General features: G+C 44.5%; 1 protein-coding gene across 5 annotated transcripts in view; it reads left to right on the forward strand.

Annotated features, from left to right (window-relative positions):
* Positions 1-12,428: 12,428 nt before the first annotated feature.
* Positions 12,429-23,822, forward strand: part of SEPTIN11 (septin 11) — a 121,812-nt gene continuing 110,418 nt past the window's right edge. For all 5 annotated transcript variants that reach the window (XM_087723991.1, XM_087723992.1, XM_087723993.1 and 2 more), the window contains exon 1: positions 12,429-12,587. In XM_087723991.1, coding sequence (XP_087580117.1) covers positions 12,561-12,587 — 27 coding nt within the window. In that variant the 5' untranslated portion in view covers positions 12,429-12,560. The remainder of the gene's footprint in view (positions 12,588-23,822) is intronic.

Consider the following 23,822-nt stretch of genomic DNA (forward strand, 5'->3'; position numbering starts at 1 on the left):
TACTGTACCTGTGCATTTCGTTTTTCTTGCCTAAATGTAGTACCTTACTCTAAGAAAGGCTGAGTGCCAAAGAATGGAGGCCTTTGAACTCCGGTGCTGGAGAAGACTCCTGCGAGTCCCTTGGGCTGCAAGGCCATCCAACCGGTCGGTCCTAGAGGAGATCAACCCTGACTGCTCTTTAGAAAGCCAGATCCTGAAGAGGAAACTCAAAGACTTTGGCCACCTAATGAGAAGGAAGGACTCCCTGGAGAAGAGCCTCATGCTGGGAACAACGGAGGGCAGAAGAAGAGGGGGACGGCAGAGAAGGAGGTAGCTGGAGGGAGTCACTGAAGCAGTCGGCGTGAGCTTCAATGGACTCCAGAGGATGGTAGAGGACAGGAAGGCCTGGAGGAACATTGTCCATGGGGTTGTGATGGGTCAGACACAATTTTGCAACTAATTACAGGTAGTTCTTGATTTACGACCACAATGGAATCCAAAATTTCCATTGCTAAGAAAGATGTTTGTTAAGTGTGATTTGCCCCATTTTTCCTTGCCACGGTTGTTAATTGAATCTGGCTAAGCCCATCGGTGTGTCCTCAGCAATTTTAAGAGATGTGCACTTTTGTCTCCCAGAGTTCCACAGCCAGCGAGGCCACACGTCATAAAGTTGGGGAATTTGAGGAACACTGCTATAAGTCGGTGTCAGAAGTCACTACTTCCTTCTCCAGTTAGAAGGCATCACTGGCAGATGTCTGTGGAGATTCTCTGTCATCCATTGTCCCAAAGATGCTTTTTTTTTTCAAGAGGTAACTGGACTTTCTGGGTTTTTTTTGGAAGACATTTCGCTTCTCATCCAAGAAGCTTCTTCAGCTCTGGTGGACAACTGATGGATGTTTTCCTGCTGGCTGGTGTCATTGGGTGGGGAGAGAAGCTTAACAGAATCCACCAATCCTTGCATGGAAATTATCCTGAATTAAAAACTGTAAGGACAGGCCTGCTTCCTAGCCTCATCGCTGTGGTAGAACAAGATCTGGCAATCAGGAAAAAAAGCTGATGTGCCTGGTGAGGGATGCATGCAGGAGACACGCACGCATGCATGGGGGATGGGGGGCAGGGGTGGGTTCCTGCCAGTTCTAACCTCTTCTATAGAAGAGGTTCCACAAATCTACAGTGCTGTTTAGAACCGGTTCCAGCTCTGTCCCCCCCGCCCGTCCGCCCATCATCAAGATGAAGAGCGAGAGGAGGAATTCTGGGAGTTGAAGTCCACAAGTCTTAAAGCTGTCAACTTTGAACACCCCTGGGGTTTTTTTTCCTAAAGGATTAGGGGTGCAAGTGCCTTGTAACTTGACAGCTTTAAGACTTGCACACTTCAGTGCCAGAGTTCCTGAGCCAACATGACTGGAGGAGGAATTCTGGGAGTTGAAGTCCACAAATTTTAAGTTAAACCGGTCTGAACTCGATTGCAGAAAATACGACCTCAGCAACTGAGTGGTCAACGCCTGGAATGCTCTACCTGAGTCCATTGTTACATCCTCAAACCCCCACAGCTTCAACCTCAAATTGTCTACCGTGGACGTCACCCCATTCCTAAGATGTCCTTACTGTAGGCAGGAGAGTTCTTGCGACTGTTGTTTTCTGTTCTACATCTTTTTTTTTATCATACCACAAAGCCCACACTTTTCAACCCACAAAAGGCCAATGGGGTTCCATCTTGATCTCTTATCTTTGGAACCAAGAAACCAGGAGAGGTGCAAATTACTGGGCATTGACGGTGGCGCGAAAGACAGGATGTTGACCCGCCCGTGCCTTGGTCATTGTTAGGTGTAAAAACGCAGAAACACCCAGAACAATTCATCAGCGGAACAGCCTGCCTCCAGAAGTTGTGGGTGTTCCATCACTGGAGGTTTTCAAGAGACAGGACAGCCTTTTGTTAGGAATGGTATAGATTACTTAGAGTCTCCTGTTTTGGCAGTGTTGTTTTTTTTTTAAATTGTCAGACCAGAGGTGGTATTCAGCAGTTCTAACCAGTTCTGGAGAACCAGTAGTGGAAATTTTGAGTAGTTTGGAGAACCAGTAAATACCACCTCTGACTGGCCCCACCCCCATCTATTCTCTGTCTCCCGAGTCCCAGCTGATCTGGAGGGAATGGGGATTTTGCAGTATCCTTCCCCTGGAGTGGGGAGGGAATGGGGATTTTGCAGTATCCTTCCCCTGGAGTGGGGTGGGAATGGGGATTTTGCAGTATCCTTTCCCTGGAGTGGGGAGGGAATGGGGATTTTGCAGTATCCTTCCCCTGGAGTGGGGAGGGAATGGGGATTTTGCAGTATCCTTCCCCTGGAGTGGGGAGGGAATGGGGATTTTGCAGTATCCTTCCCCTGGAGTGGGGAGGGAATGGGGATTTTGCAGTATCCTTCCCCTGGAGTGGGGAGGGAATGGGGATTTTGCAGTATCCTTCCCCTGGAGTGGGGAGGGAGTGGAGATTTTGCAGTATCCATCCCCTGGAATGGGGAGGGAATGGGGATTTTGCAGTATCCTTCCCCTGGAGTGTGGAGGAAATGGAGATTTTGCAGTATCCTCCCCTTGGAGTGGGAAGGGAATGGAGATTTTGCAGTATCCTTCCCCTGGAGTGTGGAGGGAATGGGGATTTTGCAGTATCCTTCCCCTGGAGTGGGGAGGGAATGGGGATTTTGCAGTATCCTTCAGCCAATTTTTGATCCTTCTCCAAAAATTTTTTGCCTCTTCACAGGTCCACCATAAATGATAATATGTTCCATGTACTGATTCACATTTCCAGCATTTTGCGGAGGTATTTGTTGAGATTTTAGCTAACCTTGATGGTGCCAGGTGCCATCTGTAAAACATTTTGTACTGGTTTTCCTTGTATGGAACTGATAGTGTCATTTTTAAATTTATTCTCTTTCATCAAAGCAAAATTGGCTGGCTAATTTTTTTCAGCCAAATGTTACAAATCCCCAGAAGGATACTGAAGCAATTGGGTTAATAATATTCCCAATCAGGAAAAGAGATGGATACAAACAAGGACTGATATCACCACACAGAAAATCCTAAGTCAGGATTTCTTGTGCTTTAGCTCTGGGGGAAACTGCAAAGTAATGAAAAGAAATTCCATTTGTTGACCAATAGGGGGCTTCAGGATACCATGGATCTCCACCAGAACATTCCGGTTGTTTCTTCGAAAGCAAAAAAATTGTGGAAAACGCTAACAAAGCAACCACTTTTCTGGTTCATCTGTCATGGGATCCAAATTCTTCATTTGCATCCAAATATGACATATATAGGGGAAGCTTAGTGGCTAAGACGCTGAGCTTGTCGATCAGAAAGATCGGCACTTCGGTGGTTCGAATCCCTAGTGCTGTGTAACGGAGTGAGCTCCCGTGACTTGTCCCGGCTTCTGCCAACCTAACAGTTCAAAAGCACGTAAAAATGCAAGTAGAAAAAATAGGGACCCCCTTTGGTGGGAAGATAACAGCGTTCTGTGCGCCTTCGGTGTTTAGTCATGCCCAGCCACATGACCACGGAGACGTCTTCGGATAGCGCTGGCTCTTCGGCTTTGAAACGGAGATGAGCACCATCCCCAAGAGTCAGGAACGACCAGCGCATATGTGTGAGGGGAACCTTTACCTTATGGCATAAATACACCCTAACAAGATATCTCTCTTTTGTCTGTCCCCATAGCTTTTATTTCATTCCTATCCATTGAAGGAGATCCTATATTCAAGTTCATCTATGTTTCAGTGTTAAAGTAGTAACAGAACAACAGAGTTGGAAGGGACCTTGGAGGTCTTCTAATCCAATTCCTGATTCAAGCAGGAGACCCCGTTTCAAACAAATGGCTGTCCAATCTCTTCTTAAAAACCTCAAGTGTTGGAGCAAGCCACTCCTCTGATTAATTGTTCTGTCAGGAAATTTCTCTCTATATCTAAGTTGGTTCTCTCTCCTTGATAAGCTTCATCTGTAACTTTTTGTCTTGCTCTGAGGTGCTTTGGAGAATAGGCTCCTCCTGTTCCCAGTGAGCGCATGCGCAGAGCTGCCAGAAGGCAAGAACAGTTAAAACAGAAGGGACAACTCGGGAGTAAGGTTTGGAGGTGATTGGCCCCTCCCATAGGACATAAAGGAGGAGCAAAGGTACGTGAGACTTGGCAGGAAGCAACTTGGTTCATGCTGGTCAGTTTACCTTCTGAAGCTTCGTTTGGACTCTTTGCTCCGTGTGGCCATGCTAATTGCCAATTAAGTCTTTGGCAGCGTTTCTTATCAGCCTTATCCTGAAGGACTTTGGCAGCCTACTGTAGGACTCTTGACAACTATTTGGGACTCATTACGGGCTGTGAATGAATATAATTCACAGCCTTTTGAATAAAAAAGGGGGTTTGGACTTAATCGTGTGCGTTTTACTATATCAGGAAGCCTAGGTCAGAACATACTTAATGAGGGTAGCTACAAAGCGTGACCTGTCAAAACCGCGGTAGACAAAACCGCGCTCGACGAAAGCGCGTACCTGACGTCATCAGCAGCGCGACGAAAAAAATTAAAAATAAATTAAGTTGAAATTAAAATAAAATTAAAGCAAGCCGATTCACATAAAGGTAAGGGTTAGGTTTAGGGTAAGGATTAGGGTTAGGTTAAGGGTTAGGGTTAGGTTTAGGGTTACATTAAGCGTTAGGGTTAGGTTTAGGGTTAGGTTAAGGGTTAGCGTTAGGTTAAGGGTTAGGCTTAGGGTTAGGCTTAGGGTTAGGTTTAGGGTTAGGTTTGGGGGGGTTAGGTTTAGATTTACGCGTTAATTTTAAGTTTACCGCTCACAGCGCGATGTTTTCGTCGCGCTGTGATGACGTCACGTACGCGCTTTCGTCGAGCGCGCTTTTGTCTACCGCGGTTTTGTGGTGGAACCGCTACAAAGAAGAGACCTCCTAGAAGTGGTGTCCGTGTTACCATGAGTCAATTGGCATTCTTCTCTAATTGGATGACAGTAGGTGGCATTAGCCTTAGTGACAAATTAAACACACACCCTATGGAAATATGGCAGACTTGTTGTATGGATTTTTCTTCTGCCCTCTTTTTTTTTTTAAAGTCCTTTTAAACTGCAACGTGCTCTACATGGGGCAGCCCTTGAAGAGCATTCGGAGACTTCAGCTTGTCCAGAATGCAGCCGCGCGAGCGATCGTGGGTGCACCTCAGTTCACCCACGTAACACCTATCCTCCGCGAGCTGCACTGGCTGCCTATTGGTCTTCGGATACGCTTCAAGGCGCTAGTCGTCACTTATAAAGCCCTTCATGGTATTGGACCTGGGTACTTGAGAGACCGCCTGCTGCCAATTACCTCAACTAGACCGATTAGATCCCACAGATTAGGCCTCCTCCGTATTCCATCCGCCGGCCAATGCCGACTGGCGACTACCCGGAGGAGAGCCTTCTCTGTGGCTGCTCCGACCCTCTGGAACGAACTCCCCGTGGAGATTCAAACCCTCACCACCCTCCAGGCCTTCCGCACAGCCCTTAAAACCTGGCTGTTCTGACAGGCCTGGGGCTAAAGAGCTGTTGCCCCCCGCCTTGAATGGTATGACTGCTGTGTGTTTTTTAAATTATGTATTGTTATGTTCCGTCTTTTTTATTTGTCTGTACCCCCCTCCCCTGATTTGAATTGTGAGCCGCCCTGAGTCCCCTTGGGGAAAAGGGCGGCATATAAATGTAATAAAATCTAAATCTAAAATCTAAACTAGGAAGCCTAGTATTAATGATAAATACAGGGTGGATTCATCACATTTTTAAACTTTTTTTAAAAAAAAAGAAAAATAGCAAAAGATTCAAGAATTGGCGACCTTCTAGATGCTAGCCTCCCAATTCCTCTATTTAATCAAACTGAAAAATTGGTGGAATGTCCCTTCCCTCCCGCCATCCTTTGCTTATTCCCAAGAGAGGGAAAAGTTGTTTAAAATTATCTTGTTTCGGCTTTGGACAAGTGCCCAGAGAGCTCCATTTCATAAACATAGACAACATTCTCATACAAACGATCATAGTTCCCATTTTATATTGATGGGAAAAGAATGCAAAAAAGGTTCTGGATTCGGAAGGGTTTTGTTTTTTTTGTCATTTATTCAGCACATTTATTTATTTACTCATTGGCATTTAAATCTGGTAGGTTCCCATTATTTGAAACCTGGTCAAATGCAGGGAATTGTTGACTTGAAAACCATCGGTTTAGTAACCGTTTAAAGTTACAACAGCACCGAAAAATGTGACGTATGACTATTTTTCACACTTGATCATGGCAGCATCCCCGTGATCACATGATCAAAATTCAAATGCTTGGCAATTGACTCATGATGGCTGCAGTGTCCTGGGGTCAGGTGATTCCCCCTTTTGTAACCTTCTGACAAGCAAAGTCAGTGGGGAACCAAGATGTACTTAACAACTGCGTTACTGTTCTGACTGAGGCTTCCCGAGAGCCTGAAGCAAACTCCGTGTCCCGACAAAAACCCTTTTATTAATTGACTGTGAATTCTGCTCATTCACATCCAGCAAAGTCTTTCGAGGGAGGATTTACAGTCACAGACCTTATCTGGCTTGGCGACCGGCCAGGCCGATATCTGCAAAACTTGGCAAGGAGCCTCAGAGAGTCACGAACAAATTAAGCAAACTAATTGTCTCCTGCAAACTCCACTCCCCTTTCGCTCCTCTTTTATTTCCTCTGGGAGGGGCCATTCATCGTCCACCTGTGGCCTTACTCCCAAGTCGACCCCTGTTCTTTAGCTATTCCCTGCGTCTGGCAATTCTGTGCATGCGCACACTGGGAACAGGCTCCAGCTGTTCTTCTGCCTCACTGATGTCTGACTCTGAAAGCAGCTGATAACTATCAGATGGCCCTGGCCCATCTCTGCCTCAGAGCCTTCCCCAGACTCCAGGACCGGCCCAGGTTCCTCCCCAACCTCCTCACTGTCTTTGTCTCTGCTGATGGACCACAACACTTACTGACTTAACAACTGTGGTGATTCGCTTAACAACGGTGGCAGGAAATGTGGTAAAATGGGGTGATGCTTCCTTAACAACCAATCCAATTGTGACCCATGTAACAACCAGTATTTTACACCTGGCGTTCTGGGCTCACTTATGATTGTAAGTCAAGGATCACCTGTATAAAAACATCATGGCATTAGTATATCTTTTGTAAAGAGTTTGTGGTCTACTAAATGCTAGTCTGAGGTATAGGGAGAGAGACTTCTGTTTAATTAAAGAACCGCATCTAGCGGAGAAAACTGAGCAGAAAGCAATGTCTTTTGGAGGGTTGGAGGTTTGGAGGTTGTTTGGTGTCGTGCGGTGGCCTAGAGGTGGAGCTCTTGCCTCACAATCAGGAGGCTGTGAGTTCAATCCTAGGTAGAGGCAGATATTTCTCTCTCTGGGCACAATGAGAATTTATCTGTCGAACAAAACTCCGCATTGGCAACAGGAAGGGCATCTGGCTATTAAATACTCAGCTCCATTCAGTTGCCCAGACTCCACCCCGCAAGGGATTATGAAGGTCGTTAAATGATAACTGCAAGGCTGTTTGACCTAGCTCCAAACCCCAACGCCATCTCCCAAATAATCTAAGGCAGGTGTCCAACTGTAAGACTTGTGGACTTCAAATCCCAGAATTCCCCAGACAGATTAACAACTAACTGAACCCCTGTAGTGATTCACTTAACAAGGGTGGCAAGAAAGGTCATAAAAATGGGGCAACATTCTCTTAACAACTGTCTTGCTTAGTGAAATTTTGAGCTCAAATTGTGGTCGTAAGTCAAGAACAACCAGTCCAAGAAGGATTCGGCTCCTTTGGATTAAAAAAAACAACAAAAAACGATTCATTTTTAAAAAAGACAAAATAGTATTTTTGAAACGTAAGCCAGCTTTGTTCCTTATTTTCACAAAAAGCCCAAAGATTGGAGCATTGCCACTGAGTTTCCCCAGGGAGTCCAGGAAAGAATGAAAATAAGATCGTGGGATGCAGAAACCAAAACACAAATTGTTTTGGGGTTGGTTTTGTTTTTGCCTGTGACAGGGGAAATCCAACTTTTTATAATTTAGGTCAGGAAATGCCAACCAGGGACTTAACCTAATTCACAGAACATTCCAATCCATCAGTTTAAAAAATAACAAACACCTCCAGGTGTCTTAGGACAAACATAGGAATTCATTCTATGTGACCCCGGACAGTGGTAGGTTCCTAACAGTTTGGACCAGCTCAACCGAACTGGTAGTGGTTTGGTGGCCTGGGCCGCTGGTACCGGCAGTGACCCAGGCCTGCCACGCCCCCCGAATCTTGTTTTCTGCTTCTGCGCATGCGCAGGGCAGTTTTTATTGCACTGCGCATGCAGCACCGCGCACCCAAGAACGAACTGGCAATAGTGCTTGCCGGAACCCATCCCTGGCCCAGGAGTGGCATCCTCTCCACTTTGCACAATTGCTGCAAAGACCTTCACAGGTAGGCAAATGGGCTTCCATGGAGCTTCCATTGTCAGCAGCAGTCTATCAGAATAGAATAGAATAGATAATGAAAGGAATAGAATAGATAATGAAAGGAATAGAATAGATAATGAAAGGAATAGAATAGAATAGATAATGAAAGGAATAGAATAGAATAGATGATGAAAGGAATAGAATAGAATAGATAATGAAAGGAGTAGAATAGATAATGAAAGGAATAGAATAGAATAGAATAGAATAGATAATGAAAGGAATAGAATAGAATAATGAAAGGAATAGAATAGATAATGAAAGGAATAGAATAGAATAATGAAAGGAATAGAATAGAATAGATAATGAAAGGAATAGAATAGATAATGAAAGGAATAGAATAGATAATGGAAGGAATAGAATAGAATAGACAATGAAAGGAATAGAATAGAATAGACAATGAAAGGAATAGAATAGAATAGACAATGAAAGGAATAGAATAGAATAGACAATGAAAAGAATAGAATAGAATAGATAATGAAAGGAATAGAATAGAATAGACAATGAAAAGAATAGAATAGAATAGATAATGAAAGGAATAGAATAGAATAGACAATGAAAGGAATAGAATAGATAATGAAAGGAATAGAATAGATAATGAAAGGAATAGAATAGAATAGATAATGAAAGGAATAGAATAGAATAGATGATGAAAGGAATAGAATAGAATAGATAATGAAAGGAGTAGAATAGATAATGAAAGGAATAGAATAGAATAGAATAGATAATGAAAGGAATAGAATAGAATAATGAAAGGAATAGAATAGATAATGAAAGGAATAGAATAGAATAATGAAAGGAATAGAATAGAATAGATAATGAAAGGAATAGAATAGATAATGAAAGGAATAGAATAGATAATGGAAGGAATAGAATAGAATAGACAATGAAAGGAATAGAATAGAATAGACAATGAAAGGAATAGAATAGAATAGACAATGAAAAGAATAGAATAGAATAGATAATGAAAGGAATAGAATAGAATAGACAATGAAAAGAATAGAATAGAATAGATAATGAAAGGAATAGAATAGACAATGAAAGGAATAGAATAGATAATGAAAGGAATAGAATAGAATAGATAATGAAAGGAATAGAATAGAATAGATAATGAAAGGAATAGAATAGAATAGATAATGAAAGGAATAGAATAGAATAGATAATGAAAGGAATAGAATAGAATAGATAATGAAAGGAATAGAATGGAATAGATAATGAAAGGAATAGAATAGATAATGAAAGGAATAGAATAGAATAGATAATGAAAGGAATAGAATGGAATAGATAATGAAAGGAATAGAATACATAATGAAAGGAATAGAATAGAATAGAATAGAATATGAAAGGAATAGAATAGAATAATGAAAGGAATAGAATAGAATACATAATGAAAGGAATAGAATAGAATAGAATTCTTTATTGGTCAAGTGTGATTGGGCATACAAGGAATTTGTCTTTGATGCATATGTTCTCAGTGTATATAAAGAAAAATAAAATAGAATACTTTCATCAGGAATCATAAGATACAACACTTAGTGATAGTCATAAGATACAAGTAACAGGAAACAATCAATATCAGTATAAATCATAAGGATACCAGCAACAAAGTTACAGTCCTGCAGTCATAAGTGGGAGGAGATGGGTGATAGGAACGATGAGAAGACTAACAGTAATAGTAATGCAGCCTTAGTGAATGGTTTGACAGTGGTGAGGGAATTATTTATTCAGCAGAGTGATGGCATTGGGGAAAAAACTGTCCTTGTGTCTAGTGTGCAGTGCTCTATAGCATTGTTTTGAGGGTAGGAGTTGAAACAACTTATGTCCAGGATGTGAGGGGTCCAGGATCAGCTGCAGGCGGCCGAAATAGAAGAAGACGCGAAACCGGAGTTTGGACTCTTGATTCTGAAGCTGCAACAGGGCTTCCCAAGGCTGATTCAGCTTTGGGGTGCGATCCAACAATGCGTCATTCTTTTCTAGACAAGAAACAATGGATGGAAACTGAACAAGGAGAGATTCAACCTGGAAATAAGGAGGAGGCCTTTTCTGAAAACATTTTCTGAAAATATTCAACCAGTGGGACGACTTGCCTCCAAAAGTTGTGGATGCCCCAAAGCTGGTAGTTTCTAAGAAGAGACTGGAGTGTCATCTGCCCGAAATGGTGTAGGGGTTTCCTGCTTGAGCAGCAGGTTGGACTAGAGGACCTCCAAGGTCCCTTCCAACTCTCTTAATTCTGTTATGGGTCGTCCCTGACTCAAGACCGTCCGTTTTGTGACCGTTTGACGTGACAACAGCACTGCAAAAAAGCGAGTCAGGATCGTTTCCCCACACTTATGACTGTTGCAGCATCCCCATGGTCACCTGATTGAAATTCAGGCGCTCGGTCACTGACTCACATTTAGGACGGTTGCAACATCTTGGGGTGGGGTCATGTGATCCCCTTTTGCGACCTTCAGTGGGGAAGCGAGATTTCACTTAGCCAGCCCGTTACTAACAACTTCAGAGATTCGTTTAACAATTATGGCAAGAAAGGTGGTAAAATGAGGCAAAATCCACTTAAGTGTCTCACTTAGTGACAGACATTGTGGCCTCCATTGCAATCGTACGTCAAGACACCTATATGGTGACAAAGGAGCTGGGCTGCTTGCTACCTCCCTCCTTGCCTGGATCAAGGGATGCCTCATCTCGCTTAGCGATGGACATTTTGACCTCAATTCCAGTCGTAGGTCAAGGACTACCTATATGCTGGCAAAGGAGTAGGACTGCTTTCTAGCTTGCTCCTTGCCAGGCCATCTCACTTAGCGACGGACATTGTGGTCTCCATTGAGGTCGTAAGTCAAGGACTACCTTTATTCTGGCAAAGGAGTCGGGCTGCTTTCTAGCTCCCTCCTTGTGTGGATCAAAGGATGCCTCACTTAGCGACGGACATTTTGGGGACATTTTGAGTAGGTGGCTCATTGGTTAAGACACTGTGCTTGTTGATCAGAAAGATCGGCTGTTCAGGCGGTTGGAATCCCTAGCACAGGTCTCCTGCGTGAGCAGGGGGTTGGACTAGATGACCTCCAAGGTCCCTTCCAACTCTGTTACTGTTTATACCAGTGGTGGGTTGCAGGCAGTACGCCCCAGTACCTGCCAGAGCCTGCCCAGAGAACCGGATACCGTTCCGATACGGTGCTCGGGAAGGCCCACTCGCCTGCTCGAGCTCCTTACTGGTCTTTTAAGTCTTTGGTGCTTCCGCATTGCACGTACAATGCCTGTGTGACGCTCCACTGAGCAGCTGGAGCATCGTGGAGGCGCTAAGATGCATGCGTGCACTGCACGCTTCCATGTGGACGCCGGGCCCGTTCCAACCATACCAGTTGGAATGGGATCCGGAACCCACCACTGGTTTACACCCCGCCTCACTTAGCGACAAGACACTGTGGTCTCCATTGTGGTCGTAAGTCAAGGACCACCTGTATGCTGGATCAAGGGGTCGCTGCCACCTCGGCCAAATGTTTTGGGGGAGGAAGCATCACAGGCAACCCCCCCCATCCCGCCGCCACCCCCAGCACCCAAGCCCCCTCCCTCTCCTGAATTTGAGAGAAGGGACCCCCCCTCCACCTCCCCCGCCCTCTTGAAGGACCCGGACTCGCGCAAGCAAAGCCTGGCGCGGAGGGGTGTGCGCGGCGCGGAACCCCCGGGCCGGCGCAGGGCCGCTTCAGGGGGCTCCGGCCGCGCGAGGTGTCTGCCGGCTGGGCGCGCCTCCCGGACCCTCCGGCGGGGCTGAGGAAGCCACGGAGGGGAGAAGCGGTGCGCGCGCGCGCGTGTGGGCGTCTTTCGGCCCAGCGCCCCCCCTCTCTCCCCCCCCCGGGCCGCGAATGGTCGCTTCCAGCCGGGGTGGCCATGTTCCCGCTTATAGTCGCGAGCGAGCCCAAGCGAAAGCCGAGGGGGGGGGAGGAAGGGTAGGAGGAGGAGGGAGGTAGAAGGAGTGGCCGCGCCGGGCGGAGGCGAAGGGCGGCGGAAGGCGAGGCAGCGGGAGAGGAGACGCCGGACGGAGCCTCCTGTGCGCCCGCAGCAGACCCCGACGCGAAGCATGGCCGTGGCGGTGGGCAGACCCGCGGTGAGTCTGGGAAGCGGGGCGGCGAGGGGGGGGGGCGAAACAAGCGAGGGTGGGGGGACTCCAGCGCTGGAAGCTGAGCCGGCCGGGCCGAAACACGTGTCCGCTGAGGGTGCCGTCTGCTGGCGCTGACGGCGGGAGGGCGCGAAAAGCTTGGTCCGGGAGGTGGGGGGGGGCCCTTCGGAGCCCCGGGAGCGAAGGAGCTTTCCCCTTCCCGCCTCTCGCTTCTCCCTTCAAGGGAGCCGGGAGACGCGGGGCATTGGGGCTGTTGAGCCCTGGGCCTCTTCAGACGTTACGGGACACGTGGGTTGGAGCTTTATGGGGAGGTGGGCGGGGGACGGACTGAACTGGACGGTGCTAATTGTATTTTATTTTTATTTTGAAAGCCTGGCGGGTTTAAAAGAGCCCAAAATAAGCTTTGCTTTTGGGGGGGTATTCCAGGGTTGGTTTATTTGGGGGAGTGGGTGGGGGATGCAATGGCGGGGAACAAGGATGTTGGGGGCGGGGGGTGAAGCAGCGCGTTTGTCGGGGTTTTAGATACATGTTTGTGTTACAATGGCATTCCTAATGATTCTAATAAAAGTCTCCATCAGACACACACACACAGAGAGAGAGAGAGAGAGACAGACAGACAGACAGACAGACAGACAGTCCTGCAATAGGCTGGATATCCCTCCGATATGATTGGGATTTAACAGCTTTTTTTCCCTACACGTGTGAATGCATCTTTGGGCTTTTGCAATGGACTGAACATTCCTCTGATAGGAGTCTGTGAATTAATAGCTTCTTTCTACACGTGTGAATGTGTCTTTGGGCTTTTGCAATGGACTGAACATTTCTCTGATAGGAGTCTGTGAATTAATAGCTTCTTTCTACACGTGTGAATGTGTCTTTGGGCTTTTGCAATAGGACTGTGAATCTGTGAATTAATAGCTTCTTTCCCCACGTGTAAATGTGTCTTTTCCTACACGTGTGAATGCAACTTTGGGCTTTTGCAATGGACTGAACATTCCTATGATAGGAGTCTGTGAATTAATAGCTTCTTTCTACACGTGTGAATGCAACTTTGGCCTTTTGCAATGGACTGAACATTCCTCTGATAGGAGTCTGTGAATTAATAGCTTCTTTCCCCACGTGTAAATGTGTCTTTGGGCTTCTGCAATGGGCTGAGCATCCCTCTGATAGGACTGTGAATTAACAGCTTCTTTCTACACGTGTGAATGCATCTTTGCAGCTGCCAACTTGGGCTCTTGCGCTGTTGAAAACCCAGGAAATCATCTGCCGACTTACCTTTCCCCAACCTGCTGCTTTAAAGGTCCGTCTAGTATCCCCAACGACTTTTCCCAGTGGTTTTTCCACCAGCCGTCATCTGCAACCTTTTCCCGCCAACCTCCTCTTCCTTTCCACCCTATTCCCTTCTTTTTCTCACAGCTCTTCTTTTGGGGGGGAAATTAAGTACAAGCGCACTTCTAAATTCCCAAAGATGAATTAAGTGTGCTGTCAAGCCAGAAATCCCTAGCCCAATTCTTTCCTCCGCTTTCCTGCCAGAGGGGATGTGGGGGGGGGGGCATTTGGCAGTTCAGTCTCTCCCATCCTTTATGTCTCCCATCTGTCCTACGGGAACGGAACAATACGGATGAAAGTTTTTGTAAGTCTAAAAAATGTGGGCCGCTCTGATAAACTCATAATCATCATTGAACAGGGCAGATGGATTTCTTTCGCGGATTCTGGCCTCGTCGCCAAAACTTATAGGCTTTTCTCTCAACCCTATATTTCTGGACTGATTTCATCTCCTTGGTATTTATACAAGGAAGTGGAAAACTCTCTGGGGAGTCAAGGATAGTTGATACTACAAGGGCAAAAATCTGGTGCAAGACCAGATGAGAAACAGACGGTGCATCTGTGGGTTTCCAAAGCATTACTTTATAGGGAAATTGTAAAACCTTTCTTCCAAACAAACCCCCAAAAAAAGTTGCTGGGAGAATTTATACAGAAATGAATATATTGTGATTTGATGGCCTCTTATTGTATTTTGAATAAAGGCAAAATGTAACACCGTAGCGTTGGAGGTCTGCGTTTCAAGACCGAATTCTTAGAAGGGTTTCAAACGCCCTCAGTTCTAAAAGCAGTGATGTAAAGTCGGTATTACAGATCCACAAGATTAATTTAATCTCTTTTTTTTATCGCCGCCCCTCCCAAATTTCATGCAACAGTTAGCCAAAGAGTTCTGGTGTACTCTGGGACTGGAGGAGATCTGTATTTTGGGGGTGGGGGAGGGGACTGTAAAATCAGCCTTAGAGGAAGGACTGTGAAACACCCCCCACCCCCATTGGAGTTAGCATTTCAGTTGTGTGTTGTTCTCTGTGTGTGGCACTCAGAAAAAAACGAAGGCCAGTTAATGACTCAGTTCATTTAGCTTATTTCTATATTTTTCAGAAAAATTTCCTAGGTGATGAAAAGGTTCATGTTTGGATTCCACAGTTGGGGTGGATATGCGCACATGCACCAAATCGAAATGTTAGCGCATATTCCTATTTATTCGTCATAGTAAAACCAGATTTTATGAAGGCTATGGACACGCCAAAGAACAAGGTGGCATTATAGATGTTTTTTGGTGAAATTGTTAAATAGAGATTAAAAGTGAGCCATTTTCGTCTGGTGAATAAGGCACCAGGCTAAAAAGCAGGAAATCCTGAGTTCAAGTCCCACCTTAACTATGAAAGCCAGCCAAATGACTTTGGGCCAATCAACAGGATAGTGAGAGTTCTAGTCCCGCCTTAGGCATGAAAGCCAGCTGAATGACTTTGGGCCAATCAACAGGATAGTGAGAGTTCTAGTCCCGCCTTAGGCATGAAAGCCAGCTGAATGACTTTGGGCCAATCAACAGGATAGTGAGAGTTCTAGTCCCGCCTTGGGCGTAAAAGCCAGCTGAATGACTTTGGGCCAATCAATAGGATAGTGAGAGTTCTAGTCCCGCCTTAGGCATGAAAGCCAGCTGAATGACTTTGGGCCAATCAACAGGATAGTGAGAGTTCTAGTCCCGCCTTGGGCGTGAAAGCCAGCTGAATGACTTTGGGCCAATCAACAGGATAGTGAGAGTTCTAGTCCCGCCTTGGGCGTGAAAGCCAGCTGAATGACTTTGGGCCAATCAACAGGATAGTGAGAGTTCTAGTCCTGCCTTAGGCGTGAAAGCCAGCTGAACGACTTTGGGCCAATCAACAGGATTAGTTAGAGTTCTAGCCCCGCCTTAGGCGTGAAAGCCAGCTGAATGACTTTGGGCCAATCAACAGGATAGTGAGAGTTCTAGGTCCCGCCTTGGGCATGAAATCCAGCTGAATGACTTTGGGCCAATCAACAGGATACTGAAAGTTCTAGTCCCGCCTTAGGCGTGAAAGCCATCTGAATGACTTTGGGCCAATCAACAGGAGATGGGGAGTTCTAGTCCTGTTTTAGACGTGAAAGCCAGTTGGGTGAATTTGAACCAATCCCTCTCTCAGTCTAACCCACCTCGCACGGTTGTCGCTGAGGAGAAAATTGGAAGAAAATGTGTTGGCTATGTCCACTGCTTTGTGTTATTTGTAAAAATAAAAGTGGGATACAAATAAATACACTTTTTAAAAAAGATTCGAGGGTGCTTGTGTGTTTCCCAAGGCAACTCCATTGCTTTCCCCCTTGGTCTCTCCTTTTTTTTAATGCCTTTTGAAATTTACTAATAACAAAATAGTAACAATTTACTGTCAGTAAATTACTAATTATTATTTGATACCATTAATTATTTAATAATACTAAGTACCCTGTTTCCCTGAAAATAAGACCTCCACGGATAATAAGCCCAATCGGGCTTTTGAGCGCATGCGCTAAAATAAGCCCTCCCCTGAAAATATTGCAACACAGCAGCAGCCAATGAGGTGACCACACTCGCCACCTCCTGCACCTCAAAAATAATAAGACCTCTCCGAAAATAAGGCCAAGCACTTATTTCAAGGGTCAAAAGAAAATAAGATCTTATTTTCGGGTAAACACAGTATAAATTAAGTAACTTTTGAGAAAATGTAGGCTTGTTCTTGTGAAACGACCAGTGAGATTACTATGAAGATTCTTACTAAAAAGGAGAGAAAAATAAAATTCTTGTTAAGTCTGTGTTGCATAGAGACGTTGGTGAAAGTAAATTCTAAACATATGAAGGTAATCTTACTACATCCTCGGGAGGAAGGAGAAGGGGGGAAAAAAAGATTTTGATTGACTTTTCCTGCTTACTTTTTTTAAAAAAAAAATGTGTGTGCCTGTCGAACAGATGTTATACATGAGCAAAATGACTTGACTGTGGCTTCTTTCAGATTGTGGAAAAATAGAACTTTGTTCAAGATGAAAACCTGGCCTTACCTGGTTTCTTTGGCCATTTATAATGCAGTGTTTGGGACACAGTGGCTAAGACGCTGAGCTTGATGATCAGAAAGATTGGCAGTTCGGCAGTTCGAATCCCTAGTGCCGCGTAATGGAGTGAGTTCCCGTTACTTGTCCCAGCTTCTGCCAACCTAGCAGTTCAAAAGCATGTAAAAAAAATGCAAGTAGAAAAATAGGGACCACCTTTGGTGGGAAGGTAACAGTGTTCCATGCACCTTCGGGGTTTAGTCATGCTGGCCACATGGCCACGGAGACGTCTTTGGACAGCGCTGGCTCTTCGGCTTTGAAACGGAGATGAGCAACGCCCCCTAGAGTCGCGAATGACTAGCACATATGTGCGAGGGGAACCTTTACTTTAATGCAGTGTTTAGCTTTAATAGACTCACATGATCTATTTTCCTTTTAGCCCACATTGTGGATTTGACGGTAGGAAGGGGAATTGTTCAGCCTAAATCAGCTCCCAAATTCCAAAGTTTGTACTATAAAACGAGCTCTGAGTTTTGTTCATCTTTTATAAGAAGAGAGGGAGAAAAATACATGTAGTCCTCGGCTTACAATAGTTCATCTAGTGACTGTTTGAAGTTACAACAGCACTAAAAAAGTTGACTTATGACCGTTTTTCATACTTACGACCGTTGCAGCATTCCCCATGGTCACATGCTCAAAATTCAAACGCTTGGCAAGTGACTCGTATTTATGACAGTTGCAGGGTCCCAAGATCCTTTTATGACCACCTGACAATCAAAGTCCACGAGGAAGCCAGATTGACTTAATAGCTGTGCTACTAACTGAACAACAGCAGTGATTTACTTAACGGCGAGAAAAGTCGTAAATTGGGGCAATATTCTCTTAACAAATACCTCGCTTATCAGCTTAAATTTTCGGCTCAATTGTGGCCATGTGTCAAGGACTATCTGTATAGCCATTAACAAATTCACATTTAACCAACTTATGTTGTTTTTAATTGTATTTATCGAAATGAATAATAACAACGCTGTCACTAGAATTTGTATATCGGTGCAGATTTACGGCTTGGAATAATCTGGTTTGAGAAACCCTGGAAAGGCTACATAAAAAGGAAATTAGAGCCCAGTAGGTGGTTGGGATAGTTTATAGAAAGGGCAGAAATATTCTCTAGGTCAGAGTGGGTAAATTTCTGGCAACAGGCAGCCCCATTGTTTATATTACATTTTTTGCATAGCTGAGGGTCACAGTGGGCCCTTTTTAAAAAAAAAAATTTGTGAGCCGAGAGAAGAAAAATTTAAACCAGATGTGGCTGTAAAAGGTAATTTTAAGATGTGTTTAGCTTAGAGCAGTGTTTCTCAACCTTGGCGACTTTAAGTCCTGTGGACTTCAAGTCCCAGAATCCCCCAGCCAGCTGTGCTGACTGGGGGATTTTGGGAGTTGAAGTCCAGAGGACTTCAAGTCACCAAGGTTGAGAAACACTGGCTTAGAGTGTTTCGTGAATGCAGACACTGTCGCTAACATTCGCCCTGAATCCTTCAGTATCTAGGAATCCTGGTGAATCATTTAGCACAGTGGCGGCTAGCCTTTTTGTCATTGCGTGCCGAAAGAGTGCTTGCACATGTGACAGCGTGCCCACACCCATGTGCAATGTGCGTGTGACACTCCATGTGTGCACCCTGCGCATGTGCACACGACCCCTTTACCCGCTGTGCATGCATGTGCGAACCTCCCCCTGCATCCCGTTATGGGCGTAGCAGGCTTCCTTGAAGCCGCCCGGGGCCAAAAAATGGGCCACGGTGGGGTTACACCCCGCTGTGCTCCCCCGTGCATGCATACACGACCCCCATTGCATGCACATGCATTTCCCGCATTTGCCCTGCCCCCACGCATGGACGGCAGAGACCTGAAAATCAATTGGCATGCACGGAGTCATGAGCTGAGCTGGGGTGACAGCTGGCGTGCCACAGGTTTCCCATCATGGGTTTAGCATCACATGTAAACCTACGAACACACAAGCTAGAGTAGCAAGTACAGGTAAGCCTTCAACTTACATCAGTTCATTTAACGACCATTCAAAGTTACAACGGCACTGAAAAATGTGTTATGACCATTTTTCACACCTACGACCCCCCCATGGTCACCTGATCAAAATCCGGAGGCTTGGCAACTGACTCATATTTATGACGGTTGCAGTGTCCTTGAGTTCTGTGATCACCTGGCAAGGAAAGTCAATGGGGAATTCAGATTGACATTAAAAAGTTACTAGTTTAACAACTGCAGTGATTCACTTAACAACCGTGGCAAGAAGGTCGTAAAATGGGGCAAAACTAGCTGAACAAATATTTCACTTAACAACAGAAATGTTGGGCTCCGTTGTGGTCGTAAGTTGAGGACTGCCTGTGTATCATCAAAGAAGTACAGTATCATTTATTATTTATTCATTGTTGGAAATCACTGCTCATCTGGAATTAAGGACCACCTATACAGTATAAAGCATGCTGTGTTTTTAAAACTCTTTTGTCTTTCAATGTTTTGTTGTCTTTTCCTTCTTTCCTTGCTTGCTTCCTTCCTACCTTCTTATCCTTTCCTTTCTAACCTTCCTTCTTCCTTCCTTTCCTAACCTTTCTCTCTCCCTCTCTTCTTATCTCTCTCTTCCTATCCATTCTTCCTTCCTTCCTATTCTTATCCTTATCCTTAACCTTCCCTTTCTAACCTCCCTCCCTCCTTTCTTTCCTAACCTTTCTCCTTCCCTCTCTCTCTTCTTCTTATCCCTCTTTCCTACCCTTCTTCCCTTCCTTCCTCCTTATCCTTTCCTTTCTAACCTTCCTTCTTCCTTCCTTTCCTAACCTTTCTCCCTTCCTCATTCTCTTCTTCTTATCTCTCTCTTCCTAACCTCCCTCCCTCCCTTCTTATCCTTCTCTTCCTAATCTCCCTCCTTCTCTCCCTTTCCTAACATTTTTCTCTTTCTCCTTATCAGTCTCTCTCTTAACCTTTCCTCCCTCCCTCCCTTATGTGTGATATATTTTATGGATACTTGTATGACATTTAAGTGCAACGATGATTGATTCCACCTTCTTGCTCTTATCTTTGGGGGAATCCACTGTGATGCTCGTTGACCAAGTTAATTGTCTTAATCATTAAACCCCTGCTGTTACCTGTAGAAGGGTTCCCCTCCCCCCCTACCTACTACACTGCAGTTTGTGAGTAGGAAGCAGGACACAAATCGAGGTGCGAGCTGTTCAGTTGGATTAACTCAACCACGATAACTGTGTTGAGCCATAATCTTTATCAGGCAATATGATGTTACATTAAGAACACCCCTCAAAAGTAGCCAGCAGAAACATTAGAAGCAAACCAGACTGTTGTGTAACAAATGTTTCCTTTAGTTACTTTTATAAAGTAACTGTACTCTAATGTGTTACATTTTTTTTTCTTCGGTGGATGCAGAATTGTTACTTTGGAGGTTTCACTTTGCAACAATCACCTGGCTGTGAATTTTATTTTTATCCTTAAGCTTCTGATACTTCAAACCAAGATCCACTTTAACCACTTCCTGTAGAATGTTCATTCTTTTCTCTTCTGCTTGGCCTCGGTCTCCCACCACTGGTTTTTTTTGTTTTGTTTCAATTCCTATCCCTCTGTTGCTGGTTTTAATCAAACAAAAAATTTAAAAATGTAAAAGCAAAAGCAAAGATTTAAAAATACGCCTTGGATATACAGGTTGTTGTTGTTAGTTGCGAAGTTGTGTCCAACCCATCGCAACCCCATGGAGAATGTTCCTCCAGGCCTTCCTGTCCTCTACCATCCTCCGGAGTCCATTGAAGCTCACGCCGGCTGCTTCGGTGACTCCATCCAGCCACCTCATTCTCTGTCGTCCCCTTCTTCTTTTGCCCTCCATCGTTCCCAGCATGAGGCTCTTCTCCAGGGAGTCCTTCCTTCTCATTAGGTGGCCAAAGTCTTTGAGTTGAGGATATACAGGTAGTCCTCAACTTAACAATAGCAATAGCAGTTAGACTTATATACCGCTTCATAGGGCTTTCAGCCCTCTCTAAGTGGTTTACAGGGTCAGCATATCGCCCCCACCGTCTGGGTCCTCACTTCACCCACCTCGGAAGGATGGAAGGCTGAGTCAACCTCGAGCCAGTGAGATTTGAACCGCCAAACTAATACTGTCATGCCTAAATCCCATCACCCTGGAGCTGAAGGGGAGAGGTCTTTGTTATGTAGAATAGACTGGCTCGGGCCTTTTAATGGCCCATTGACAAAGGCGGGGGGGGGGGCTATTAAGAGTGAGCCTGTTTCCTGCCTAAAAACATGTTTCTCCATTTCTTATCCAGGGAAATATATTATTCTGCCTTTTCAATATTCCCCAGGATATTTCGGGAAGGGTGGGTTTTAACTTCCTACATAACAAACAACTGGGGACTAGCAGCGTTGGGAGACTTGATTTCTACCCCGAGGTTCCTTTGATTGGAGTGGATAGATCTCCTGCCTTCGATTCTGCTTTGAAAGCATGCTTAGGTGTTCTGCGTGCAAACTCCGGAAATAAATGATGCAAACCAGCTTCTTAAGAAGAAAGGGTTTTGCAGAAGTCATTAGCCTGTGGGCCAAATAGATAAGAACAACTTTTCTGCTGGAATCCCTCACCTCCTTTTGCCAGTAGCGTCCCAAAGATTCTACTAGAGGCCATAATGTATTTCAGCTTAGTGTATTGTACGAATCCAGATATAGCAGTTTTGCATAGAGTTTACAGATCTGTAACGTTGCATGAACCCAACAAGTTATGGCTTATTTAACCAATCATGATTTATAATAATCCTTTCATTAGGACACAGTGTAAACGCAATGAGTAGGTGCTTTTGGTACTTGAACTTGTTCTCCCCAGATGCCCTTGGTAACTGTACAGTAGTCCTTGCTTAGTAACCACAATTGGGCTTGACAACTCTGTTGCTAAGTGCCATGGTCACTAAGTGGAAAAAAAATCACACACTGGAGAAAGACTGCCCCTTCCTATTCAGTTAATTGTGTCATCGTGGTTGTTAGGTGAAACGTCGTGTAAATTGTGACTTGCGATTTGACTTCTGTATCCTCTACTAACTCTTGGGAAGCAAGTCAAGAATCAGGTAATTAACAGATTAACAGAGTTGGAAGGGACCTTGGAGGTCATCTAGTCCAGCCCCCACCCAAGCAGGAGACCCTACACCATTTCTGACAAACGGCAGTCCACTCTCTTCTTGAAAGCCCCCAGTGATTACAGGATGCTGTGATGATTGGAAATGTGAGGTTTTTTTCACAAAGCTGGTTTGTTATACTGTTGTAACTTTGAATGGTCTCTCAACCAGGCAGTCAGCAAGCGGCCCAGGTTAATCCTCAATTTAAGACTGTAATTAAACATCTGTCCTTGGTGTTTGTGCTGTATTAGCCTTCACTACCTTTTTAAAAAAATAATTTTGTTTTAATTCAAACATCATCTTCCATTAAACAGTGTGTCATCTGGGTACATATATTTTGTGCAAATGTTTAATACAATAACAGTTACAAATCACAACCATATTTATTATTTTATCTGTTCTTAACTTAATACTAATATATACCATACCTATAACAATCCTCTTATTTAACTTTGTCAAAACATTTTCTCTATTCCACTCTTCTGCTTTCTCCCCACTTTTCCTATTTATTCTCTAACCATTGATGAAATAATCCCCATATATTATAATAATCAGATTGTTCCTTCCCTTTCATTTCAAGTGTTAACCTATTCATTTCTGCACATTCTAATATTTTCCTAGCCCCATTCTCATCCATAGGGATATCTTCATTTTCCCAATTTTGTGCAAATACCATCCTAGCTGCAGTTATTACATGAATTATCAAACATACACTTTCTTTACTATAGGTTTCTGGTAAAATCACCAACAAAAATAATTCAGGTTTCAGATGGATATGCTGTTGTATCATCTCCTCCAACCATGTATATATTTTTATCCAATATTTCTTTGGCTTTTACGCATGTCCACCACATATGATAATACAATCCCGGGTGTCTGGTGACATTTCCAACATTTTGCTGATTTAAGCCTTCACTACCTTGTTGCATGAGCTGAGATCACTGTTGCCAGGATTCCTAGCCGGTGTGACTAACTGCTAATAGCCATATTATCTGGGAATTCCAGAGCAATATGAAGAGAAAGATATATTGGCAGAACGTCCGCAAATTCTCGTGGCAGCAAATTCTGGAACGGTGCGCATTGTATTAAAAATAACTCTTTTGTTCTTTTGGAAGCTCTTGCCAATCAATCGGCTTCGTTGGCAGAGCCTACGTTCTCAAATCACGAAAGAAGCGGGACCCTATCCCAGCTAATCTTTCCATGTCGTGCCCAGTCTGATAAAGAGTTCAGCCAGGTTGCCACTTCTTTTATTTTACTTTCTTTCAAAACCGTTTATGCTTTCGTTGGACAAACACAGACGCTTGATAACTTGGGTTGCTTTTTCCTGAACTTTTTCCAAGTGATAAAGCTAGGTAAACAGAACGATATCCAGGGTTCCAAAAATAGCTGGAAGCCTAGGTTTTTCCTTCATAGCATTGTGATGTTCAGCAATCCTATTTTCTATCTTAAAAAAGGGTAAAAGCTTTCCCTGTCCAAGGGTGTTCGGTTTTGGGGTGTTGGTGTTCATCTCTTTTTCCTGACCGAGGGACCCAGCGTTGTCCGAAGACATTTCTGTGTTCATGTGGCCAGCATGGATCAACACCAAAGGTGAATGGAACACTGTTACCTTCCCACCAAAGTGGTACCTACAGAATTAACACTTGGGAAGGGGTCTTGGAGGTCTTCCAGTCCAACCCCCTACTCAGGCAGGAAACCC

The sequence above is a fragment of the Thamnophis sirtalis genome, unplaced genomic scaffold (genome assembly GCF_051295495.1).
Source record: "Thamnophis sirtalis isolate CommonGarterSnake01/CBP01778 unplaced genomic scaffold, rThaSir2_p1.2 scaffold_10, whole genome shotgun sequence".
Classification (NCBI taxonomy): Eukaryota; Metazoa; Chordata; class Lepidosauria; order Squamata; family Natricidae; genus Thamnophis; species Thamnophis sirtalis.